The 10,186-nt window shown below is 41.8% G+C and overlaps 2 protein-coding genes across 2 annotated transcripts; both read left to right on the plus strand.

Moving 5' to 3' along the window:
* The first annotated feature begins 56 nt into the window (after window positions 1-56).
* On the plus strand, window positions 57-7,589 carry fap (fibroblast activation protein, alpha). The gene is made up of 26 exons (XM_037488680.2): window positions 57-392; window positions 698-779; window positions 1,450-1,539; window positions 1,650-1,744; window positions 1,832-1,906; window positions 2,091-2,143; window positions 2,272-2,344; window positions 2,504-2,624; window positions 2,712-2,866; window positions 3,024-3,121; window positions 3,246-3,375; window positions 3,460-3,498; window positions 3,588-3,686; window positions 3,774-3,844; window positions 3,925-3,978; window positions 4,067-4,191; window positions 4,366-4,416; window positions 4,721-4,819; window positions 5,180-5,249; window positions 5,338-5,532; window positions 5,644-5,698; window positions 5,787-5,886; window positions 6,514-6,572; window positions 6,675-6,747; window positions 6,910-6,983; window positions 7,173-7,589. Exons 1-26 carry the CDS (start codon window positions 390-392, stop codon window positions 7,272-7,274), a joined length of 2,241 nt encoding a protein of 746 aa, XP_037344577.2. The 5' UTR covers window positions 57-389; the 3' UTR covers window positions 7,275-7,589.
* A 453-nt stretch (window positions 7,590-8,042) lies between these two features.
* Window positions 8,043-9,959, plus strand: gcgb (glucagon b). Its single transcript, XM_037488399.2, has 4 exons — window positions 8,043-8,118; window positions 8,227-8,332; window positions 9,114-9,269; window positions 9,427-9,959. The coding sequence occupies exons 2-4, from the start codon at window positions 8,238-8,240 to the stop codon at window positions 9,545-9,547; spliced, it is 372 nt and encodes a 123-aa protein (XP_037344296.1). The 5' UTR covers window positions 8,043-8,118; window positions 8,227-8,237; the 3' UTR covers window positions 9,548-9,959.
* Window positions 9,960-10,186: the final 227 nt, after the last annotated feature.

Below are 10,186 nucleotides of genomic sequence, written 5' to 3' on the forward strand. Positions count from 1 at the left end.
GTGCGTGGAGGGAATGTCTCGCGCCACGGTGAAAAAGCCACTTCCCAAATAGCAGCTGTTCCCAAGTTGTGCGCTCTTCGGAAAGTTGTGCAGGCAGACTTCAGGGAGGCATCTCTGTCCCGTCTGGTGTCGGGCTCCTCTCAGGAATGCAGCTTTCACTAAAAGCAGGACGAAGCTCCCGGGTTTTTTTTTTTTTTCTGCTTCCATATTTAGTTTAGAAACAATGGTTCCGAGTTGGCTTTTTGTTGTTGTGGCCGCTGTGAGAGCATGTTAAGCAGGCAGCTTGTCCAACAAGTCACTTCAAACTCCACGCCGTCGACCTTCGAGGATTATTTTTTTTTTAAAAGACTTTTGAGAGACTTCCCGGCGTCGTCTTCTTCAGCGCCGTCATGGTCAGTAATGGATTTATCAGCTTAACGAAAAACCCTCGTGAGCACTTGTTGTCAAACATACATTCATTCAATTCATTTTATCTTGTATAGCCCAAAATCGCAAATTGTTAATTTGCCTCAAGGGGCTTTTCTGTCTGTACACATGCTCTGTCCCGTAACCCCCACATTGGCACAGGAACAAAAAAAAAAAAAAAACATGAATGGAAATTCATCATTGGCAAATGTCACTCATGTGGACACTTTGTCGCCAACGAAATCTGCGACGTCGGTTGGATTTCAGCAACTTCTAGTGTCACCTTTGGCAGGGCTGCAGCAAGCTGCTGATGGGGGCGACGGGGGCGGCTGTCGTCATCACGTTAATTACCATCTGCGCCGTTTACTACAGCAGTAAGTCAACGATCAGGCCCGACCTGTGTGTGTGCGTGTGTGTGCGCGTGTGTGTGTGTGTGTGCTCGTCTTCGTCCCTGCAGGAAATGTGCTGCCTGTGTGCAGCTCAGTGGGAAAGAAAACACTCTAAAGAAAGAAAGAAGGGAATCCAGCGTTTATCCAAATGTTGATATAGTAGTAAACAATATGCATGAATGCCTTTGATTGGCTGAGTTCTTGTTTTGGGGATTTTTTCCCCTATGTTTTTGTTTACTTTGCAGTCTAAATGTGTTTTGTTTGTCTCGTGTCAGTAACAATTTTTTTGATCTTTTTGATTACATGATCCACTGCAAGTAGTCATTTCATGGATCATTGTGCAGGAAGTAACAGCTCCACCCCGTAACGTAGAGGTGGTTGAGTTTTAAAAATATTTTCAATATTTTCTGATCTCAAGGTAAAAAATGTTTTTTTTTACAATGACAGAAAACTCACTTAGCAGTATGTAAAGTAGTAAACGACATTGGCGACATCCCTAAACGGTTTTATAATGTTATTCTAAAAGGGGTTGTTGCAATGATGAGTTAAGTTATTGCGATGCTAATAATCACGTAGGCCCATTTTAGTGCAGTCTTGATGACTTGTGTGTGTTATTATCATCGTGGCCATAATGCAGTATCGTGGATCATTTCAGGGTCAGAGGGTCCAAAAAGGCTATTCACCCTTGACGATTACTTCAATGACACCATTAGGTGGAAATCCTACAATTTGTATTGGATATCAGGTAAATTTGTATGTTAAAAAGGTTGTTTTTTGGGCAAGACAATGTATAAACTGTGTTGTGTACAGTACAAACCTCTCACAAGCTTACTTTGTTGTCTGTCACATCTGCAGACAAGGAGTATCTGCATAAAACCAGAGATGGAAATGTCTTCCTCCACAATGCTGAAACAAATGAAGAGTCACTCTATTTGAGCAATTCAACCTTTGTAATATATTTGTATTACTTATTATTCAACACAAAGATGCAGAATAATAATTGTATACTAATATTGTCATAATCGTTATCATTGTAGGCTCAGGTGGATGCCACAGATTACATGTTGTCAGGTGATTATAGGTACATCGCTTTTGAAAGCAATTTCACAAAGGTGAGAAACTTCCTGTGAATGTTCCTCAGATAGTTTTTAGTGTGTTTTATAATCTATGTATATATATATATATATATATATATATATATATGAAAGAAAAAAAGGTGTGAATCTCACCTTAAAGATAATAGACAATAGAAAACAAAATCCTCTAAAACTAAGTTTTGTTTTTGCACTCCAACAGAAATGGAGACATTCTTTCACAGCCTCCTACTCCATCTATGACCGGGAGAATTCGTAAGTTGCCGTCCTTTTATGTCAATACAGTGCATCATTCATTTCTTACTTTATGGACGGACACACGGACTGACAAACTAAGGGATTTCTTTGATATCCCCCTAAATTATATATTTAACTCTTTCCAGAACATTTGTTTTGCCTTCGACTCTTCCAACTGTTGTGCAGTACTTTGCCTTTGCCCCAAAAGGAAGCAAATATGTAAGTTTACTCCTGGCAGTCTTGTTTTCCCAATGCAGTTATAATGAACAATATTACAGCTGCTTTAATTTCACATGTCCTGAAAACGCATAACTAATGAAATACGTTCTAAGGTTTTTTACCATATTTTTAAATCAAAAACCACATTTTGATTTGCAGGCATACGTCTCAGACTTTAATGTATTCTTCAAATCCCATGTTACTTCTGAAGCTATACAAGTAACCCACAATGGGAAAAAGAATGAGATCCTCAATGGTATCCCCGACTGGGTGTATGAGGGTAAGTACCATGCACTCTTCATCCGGCATGCAACTGTGTCTCAGTGTGGAAGATGATTAACGATTTCCTTTATTTCAACCATTTCAGAGGAGGTATTTGCGTCCAACGGGGCAATTTGGTGGTCAACAACTGGAAAATATTTGGCTTTTGCAGAGTTTAATGATACAAACGTTCCCAAAGTTGAGTTTTCCTGGTATGGAGCTGAGCAGTATCCGGAGACAGTAGCTGTTCCATACCCTAAGGTGGGATTCACTATTTACACAAAGTATGGAAAAAAGAGGGAGGAGATACTTCTGCAAGCTTCCGCAAATTATTTTATTAATTGCACGATTATTAAAGCGTTTATCTTCCTCACACTCATGTAATAATTTCATACATTTGCGGGTGGATTTGGTGCAGGCCGGAGCCCCCCTCACCAAGGTGCGACTGTTTGTCGTTGACACGGCGGATCCGTCGCGCCGCGCACAGGTGTTCGCCCCCGCTTCTGTCGCTTCTGGGTCGGTATATATTTTTTTTCTCCCTTTCGTAGCATCAATTTCATCCATCTCCATCGGAAACAGAGGCAAACACAATATGCTCACGGTCCGCTTTACCTTGTCACTTTCTGTCGCCTTTGCTCAGCGATCACATGTTGTGCTCAGTGACCTGGGTCACAGACCAGCGCGTCGCTGTGCAGTGGGTCACGAGGAAACAGAATTACGTGGTTGTGCAGGTCTACGATTTCGATGGAAGCGGCTGGCGAGAAAAACAGGTAGCTCTCCCGAACCGATGTGCTGACCTCGTGGTAATCAGAGGGTGAGCTAATTAACTCCAATAAACCTCTCTGTTGTTGTAGAAATTTGAGCAAACAAGCAAGACAGGATGGGTCGGCCATGTAAGTTCTTCAAATGAGTTGCAAGTAAATTATTGGGAACGATTTGTTTGATTCGGTGTGTGACTCTAAACTATCAACCTTTTTTTCAGTACGTCCCCTTACCTCTTTTCTTTGCTGAAGATAAACTCAGTTTCTACAAGGTCATGAGTGACACTCGGGGCTACAAACATATTCATTTGGTGAAAGATGTAAGTATATTCCATGCAACGTTCACTACACTAGTAGCTTTCGCCATGTCCTTGGTGTTGAGTGTTGTGCTCACTCATTTTGTGAAGGGCAAAGTGACGCCTGTAACCTCCGGGAGGTGGGAAGTCATCTATATTTCCAAGTTGACAAAAGATGCCATGTGAGTGATGATCCTGTGCACAAAACAAATAGGAGAGTGAATACATGTGAATCTGACGCATGTAAAATGCCTCTCTTCAGATATTTTGTGAGTAACGAGTACCAAGGAATCGCTGGGAGGAGGAATCTTTACAAGTGAGAGAAAAGAAAATACTACATATTGCAACGTTGGGATGATCTTGCACGACTTTATTGTCATAAGTGACGTGAGTTGTTTTCTTAGGGTTATTATTGGAAGCGGCCCTTCTGCTACTCAGTGCCTCACCTGTGACCTGCGTCAGGACAGGTGTCAGTACAACTCTGCCTACTTCAGCTTCGACGCCTCTTACTACCGGATGGACTGCTACGGTCAGTTACCCATCGCACGTCGTCTCTCCAGAAATAACTCATCCATGGCGTTGGGGTTCGTCTGTGTGGAGGAGAATCTGTGAACAATCATCTGTGCAAAAACATCCAAACTGGTGCAGAAGACTTGATGTTTGATGAACTGTTTGTGCATTTTCTCATTTTTGTTTTTTCCAGGACCCGGGTTGCCCCTCTACACACTCATGGATAACAGGGGCTCGGGTTCAGGTCCGTTTCCTTGCGAATCTTAAGTCAATTTTTGAATTATTTATTGCAGACATTTTACAGTTAATTCATATTACCAACTCACTTCATGTGCTGTTCAAATGTGCACAATTTTGAAGCATTACCTGATGACCGAACAGGTCAGTTCAATGTCAGTTATACAAAAGCAAAGGCTACGATGTGTTGCAGTGATTTCTGCTCTCTTTCTGGTTTGGTTGCATCTAGAAAGGTTGACAGTTTAAAAGTTTAAAAGTAAGTCATTTCCAGCATGAGAATCTCTCATTTTGAATTATCTTTTTTTCATCAGAGCTCTCTATTCTTGAAGAAAACAAGGAGCTGGAAAATATTCTGTCAGAATTCCAAATGCCGACAATGCAGTATGGCACATTAAAGATAGCCGGACATGGTGAGACAATACGGTGCATGTTAAAATATCCATTCCAGCATGTTTGGAGATGTCAGGTTTCAGGGTGCAAGGTTTGTGCAGGTGAGCGCATTGATTTAATAATAGAAAACCAAAACAGAGTCCAAGATAATTGATGATAACTATATTTAAAACATTCACTGGGCCCTGTTTCCCCAAAATAGAGTTTGTCTTTGTTATTATTCATTTCAGTAAGACGTTTCAGGGAATTTTATACATTATCAATTAAGGTGCACAATGACACAATCTTGTTCAATTTGGTTGGTATGGCTTTACAGGAGTTTTGTTGTCAACCTGCCTCTGGTTTTGGACTAGCGGTCTTGACGTTTTGTTTTTTGCCAGATCTTTGGTATCAAATGATGTTACCGCCAAATTTCAAGAAGTCTAAAAAGTATCCTCTTCTGATTCATGTGTAAGTAAACTATAGTCCTCAGAAATCCATCTAAACTTAAATCAGTGAGCGTCCGTTTGATGAATCCTGCTGCTGTTGACCTGCGCAGGTACGGAGGCCCCTGCAGCCAGGAGGTGAACTATCATTTTAAGCTGAACTGGGGGACGTTCCTCTCCAGTTCAAACGGGATCATCATCGCCAGCTTCGATGGACGGGGAAGCGGTTACCAAGGTGACGAAATAATGCATGCAATCTACAGACGCCTTGGGACGTTCGAAGTGGAGGACCAGATAACAGCTGCCAGGTAAAGTGTGTCTGAAGTAATGTCATATCAGTCAGTACTGCATGATCCGATACTCAAATGTGTGTCTTTGTGTCCGTGTTTTGCGGCTAAAAAATGCTTTATGTGTTGTAGGAAATTCATTGACATGGGTTTCATCGACAAAGACAGAATAGCAATATGGGGCTGGGTAAGCTGCCTCTGTAATTCTCATAAACGTATGTCATTCTCATTCAGTGTTTTGACATTCACTAAATCCATTACATTCTGGATTCCAGTCATATGGCGGCTACGTCACCTCGATGGCCTTGGGAGCCGGAACCGGTCTCTTCAAATGCGGAATAGCAGTTGCCCCGGTGGCCAAGTGGGAATATTACGGTTGGTGTAATACATGTTTATACATATATACACATTTATACACATTTATAAAAAACACTTTTCTATAATCTATTCAGAGAGAACTTTTTTCCTCATTTGGCATCATTTATATTGCTTTCTTGTGAGTGCTCCACTGACCTGTCATTGCAGTTCCAGAAAAATGGCTGACACTTTTTTAAATGAATGCATTAAAGTCGGTACAATAGGCCAAGACCTGCTGTCACCTTTCATTCCTGGCGTTTTTTCTCAATTGCCCGAAACGTGGCGTCTATGTAGCCTTCAATGGAACCCCAACACGCACAATTTGGTCGGAGATTTCAACGAGTTTTGTTAGTGCCGGCTGATTTAGCCCCGCGCCGCATACCTCGTGCTGAGCGGAGAAGTTCCCCTACTTCCCTAGACCCCCCCCCCCCCCCCCCCCCCTCGAACTTGTAGTCCTCAGTCATCTAACGGAGAGGCCGATTCAAGTGACATCATTTCAGACAATTAATCAGAATTCACGGAGCTCCCTCTGGAGCCGGGAAAAGATTTCCTTACATTCAGCAGCAGGCGTCAACAGACTTTGGAGTGTTTCCCTCTAAGAATTAAAAGCTCCTGATAAATTGTGTCAACTCTCTTTTTTTGCAGATGCAGTGTACACTGAACGTTACATGGGCAATCCAAAGGAGAATTCAGACTTTTACAAGGTCAGTTTTACTCAAATCACAATAGTTTTTCTTTTTCAAAGTATTACTGGCTTAAGACATATAGTACTTTCTTAAAAGTGACATATCCCTTTTATCTAAAAGAATTCCACAGTGACGGGCCGAGCAAGGAACTTCAAAACAGTGGACTACCTATTGGTTCACGGCACAGCAGATGGTACGTTTCATCAAAATACTCTCATTGCCAGTGGTTGAGCATGTTGTCGCCCTATTTCTCAACAGCGTACTAGGTAACACAGTAAAGCCTTTCACTAATGGACCCTGTTTGCCTTGAGCGCTGATGTCCATTCACGTAGCGAAAACAATGTCTTTCCTATAGACAATGTCCATTTCCAGCAGGCGGCACAGATCTCCAAAGCTCTGGTCAACGTGCAAGTGGACTTTGAGGCGATGGTAAATATTGGCTGAGGGAAGTGGGACTAATATTGGCCTTGATGGTGTTGATTTAATGAAAGTTTCAAACGGGGAGGAAAATGGCCGCGTCTCATTATGCAGAGACTAAAATATATAGTTTAAAATGTGGATGATATGACGTTGCGTTTCAGAAGCGATGCACTAACGTGAATCTGGAATTTGTTTCAGTGGTACACAGACAAGGACCACGCTCTCACAGGATCGGCCTCGTATCATACATACACACTGATGAGCCACTTCCTGCAGAAATGCCTCATTCATCCCAAATAAATGTGAAGAAAGCGACGCCATCTTTTTTCTAATTTGTCTATTTTAATATAAGTGTCAAGTTGTAGTTTACAGTTGTTTTTGTGGTTTTATGTTCAATTGATGTTGAATTCTTGTATAAATGAGTATTTGTATTTTAAGTGGATCTAGTCAATCCTTAGTCAAAATGTGTGATGTTCAAAAAATACTAAAAACCATTGCATGCATTTATGTTTGAAAAGGTTCTTTCATGACAGCATTTTATCGATACATTTTACGGCACTGATTTGTTTGAGTGTTACGTGTGTAGCAGTCATGTTTTATTGAATAAATATTGTTTTCAAATAAAACTGATTGATTATTTGTATATTCTTAGTCCAGATAGAATAAAGTAGTGCAAATGTTGTATCTCTCAATACGTTTTTCCAAGTTTCCATACGTGAATGTAATGGGGAAAGAATACGTTTTATTTAAAAAATATCTCATTCAGTGGGGCTTTTTTCATGAGACTTGAGAGAGGCAGTAATTTGCACACACACGGATGCCAGTATTAGTGCCGTATTTGTCAGGGTTTCAGGTCTTGTTTGATTGCAACACCCAAGTGGCTGCTTTTACCACCCCGATTGCCTTAAACAAAGTCAAATACATTCAGTGGACTGAGATGGAAGCTGACTAATGGGTTGAGAGTAACAGGGGACGCTGATGTTTCAGTGACGGGGGGGAGTCACCTGGGAGAATGCTCCTCAGCTCCACTATATAAGGGCTGGGCAGATCAAGAGGGGACCATGAAACCGCTTCAGAGGGAAGAAGGGCACCAATCAACGCACTTTACAATCCTTCCCAGGCGCTCGACAGCAAAGGACCGCAGGTGAGAGTTTTTGTACCTTCCTCTTCTAAAATGCATACATGTCTGCACGAGATTTTACGGATGTCCTTCGGCCCCCTCAAACGGCGTCTTTCTCTGCTCATCTTTCAGAGGCTCGCACAATGAAAAGCGCTCACTCTTTGGCAGGAGTCCTGCTCCTCATCGTGATCCAGAGCAGCTGGCAGTTGCCGGACCGGGACGCGGAGCGGAACCCCATGTAAGACTAGCTCTCGTCTATGTCTCGCACGTTGGCCTAAAAAGCTCCCAGGTCAAAGATTCCTTCATGAGAGGATTACAAAAAGTATTTGTTTGCACCATCGTGAGCTGCAGAAATATGCAGCAAATCCTTTGAGAGCAACAACCAGGTTTGAACTAAATTCAATGGCTCTGGGTTTTTGGTTTAAAGAGCCAAACATTTCTAAAGGAACTGCTTTTCCACTGACAGCGATACTCAGTATCAGCTATTGATATGAGAGGAAAACGGTCTCCTGTCTAAATGTACCACATAATAATGTTTTTTTTTAGAAAACCAACAGTAGAGCTTTTAGGGGAGTTGTGTGATAGGATGTGTTTATGTTTTATTTGAATGCCTTGCCTGTAGCCCTGTTTGCTTCCTTGACTTGTACATTTATTGGTGTTCCCTGGTGAGCTTTCTCAATTTTACAGAAGTATTGCATGGTTTACCTTTTTTTGGAAGATCAGATCTCACAAGCAAGAATCAGTGCATCAAGGAGATCCAAATGTACAGATATTACTGTTCCAGAAGCGTAAGAGTAGTTATTGGTGCGTGAGAGGGATGCAGCCGGATGAACAGTTGTGCTGTGAGGAAGACTCCAGCAAGTTAAACTCCCTCAGGGGGGGGGGCAACAGAAGACAGAGAGAGGAGGACAGAGAGAAAAGCACAGGGACGGTAGCCGTATTTATTTATATGACAAAAAGGGACGTTTCTTTTCATGAGATTATGTCAAATAAAGCTTTATCTGCTCCATAATTTCCAGTCGGTTGGCGGAAGATTCCCTGGTGGCCAAACCCATTCAGCCCCCAAACATGAAGAGACATTCGGAGGGAACATTTTCCAACGACTACAGTAAATATCTGGAGACGAGAAGAGCTCAAGATTTTGTCCAGTGGCTAAAGAACTCAAAAAGAAACGGGTGAGTGTGCCCTTTTTTTTGTTTTTTACTGGATCACTTTACTGGCATAGCATCAATTATATCAAACATAGCTCCAGTCTCTACTTCCACCAGGGAACCACAAGTCCTGCTTTTTTTTTTCTGTGACTCTAACCCACGCGCGTGTCGGCCTCTACAGGAGCCTGTTTAGACGGCATGCAGACGGCACCTACACCAGCGATGTGAGCTCGTACCTGCAGGACCAAGCGGTCAAGGAGTTTGTGTCTTGGTTGAAGACTGGCCGAGGCAGAAGAGAGTGAACCCGGCCCACGGCTCCCTTAAATAATGCAGCGATTCACACCGACTCCGTGCTATTATATGTCTCACAAACTGTACTAGAGGTTTTTTTTTCCTGGTCGTGCTATAAAATTCCCGTGATGAGAAGCTCTGTCGGCCTTCAGTGGCTGAAGGCGATGTTGTCAAAATGCCAAAAGGAACAGTGTGTTTGAAATGAGTCTCAGTCCTAAATGCTGTGTGACTATTTTAATTCATCAAGCATTTGCACCATAATTGTTTGTTTCAGTTTTTGGCAAATCTTCATTCTCGCATAAAATCTGTAACAATATGTTCCAATCACATTATTGATCTAAATGCAACTTGGCTAATTAAATCTGTAGATACTCCCAATGCCTTTTATTAATATTCTGATGAAAGTCCTATTTAGTTTTCAATAAAGAAATGTGTACAATCTATGGGTTCACTCTTTAAAAAAAAAAACTGGAATCGCTTTACATAATGGTTTGACAACGAACACCCTCCTCTACATTGGAGTGTGTACATGTACATCTACACACATCATTTAAAAGAGTACACAAAGACTATGTTTAAGGCCCAGGATCCACCTGTTATCCAAATATGTCATTGTCAAACTTCCAAATGAATAGTTGTTTCAAAGAAAA

This window comes from Pungitius pungitius, chromosome 10, assembly GCF_949316345.1.
Source record: "Pungitius pungitius chromosome 10, fPunPun2.1, whole genome shotgun sequence".
NCBI lineage: Eukaryota > Metazoa > Chordata > Actinopteri > Perciformes > Gasterosteidae > Pungitius > Pungitius pungitius.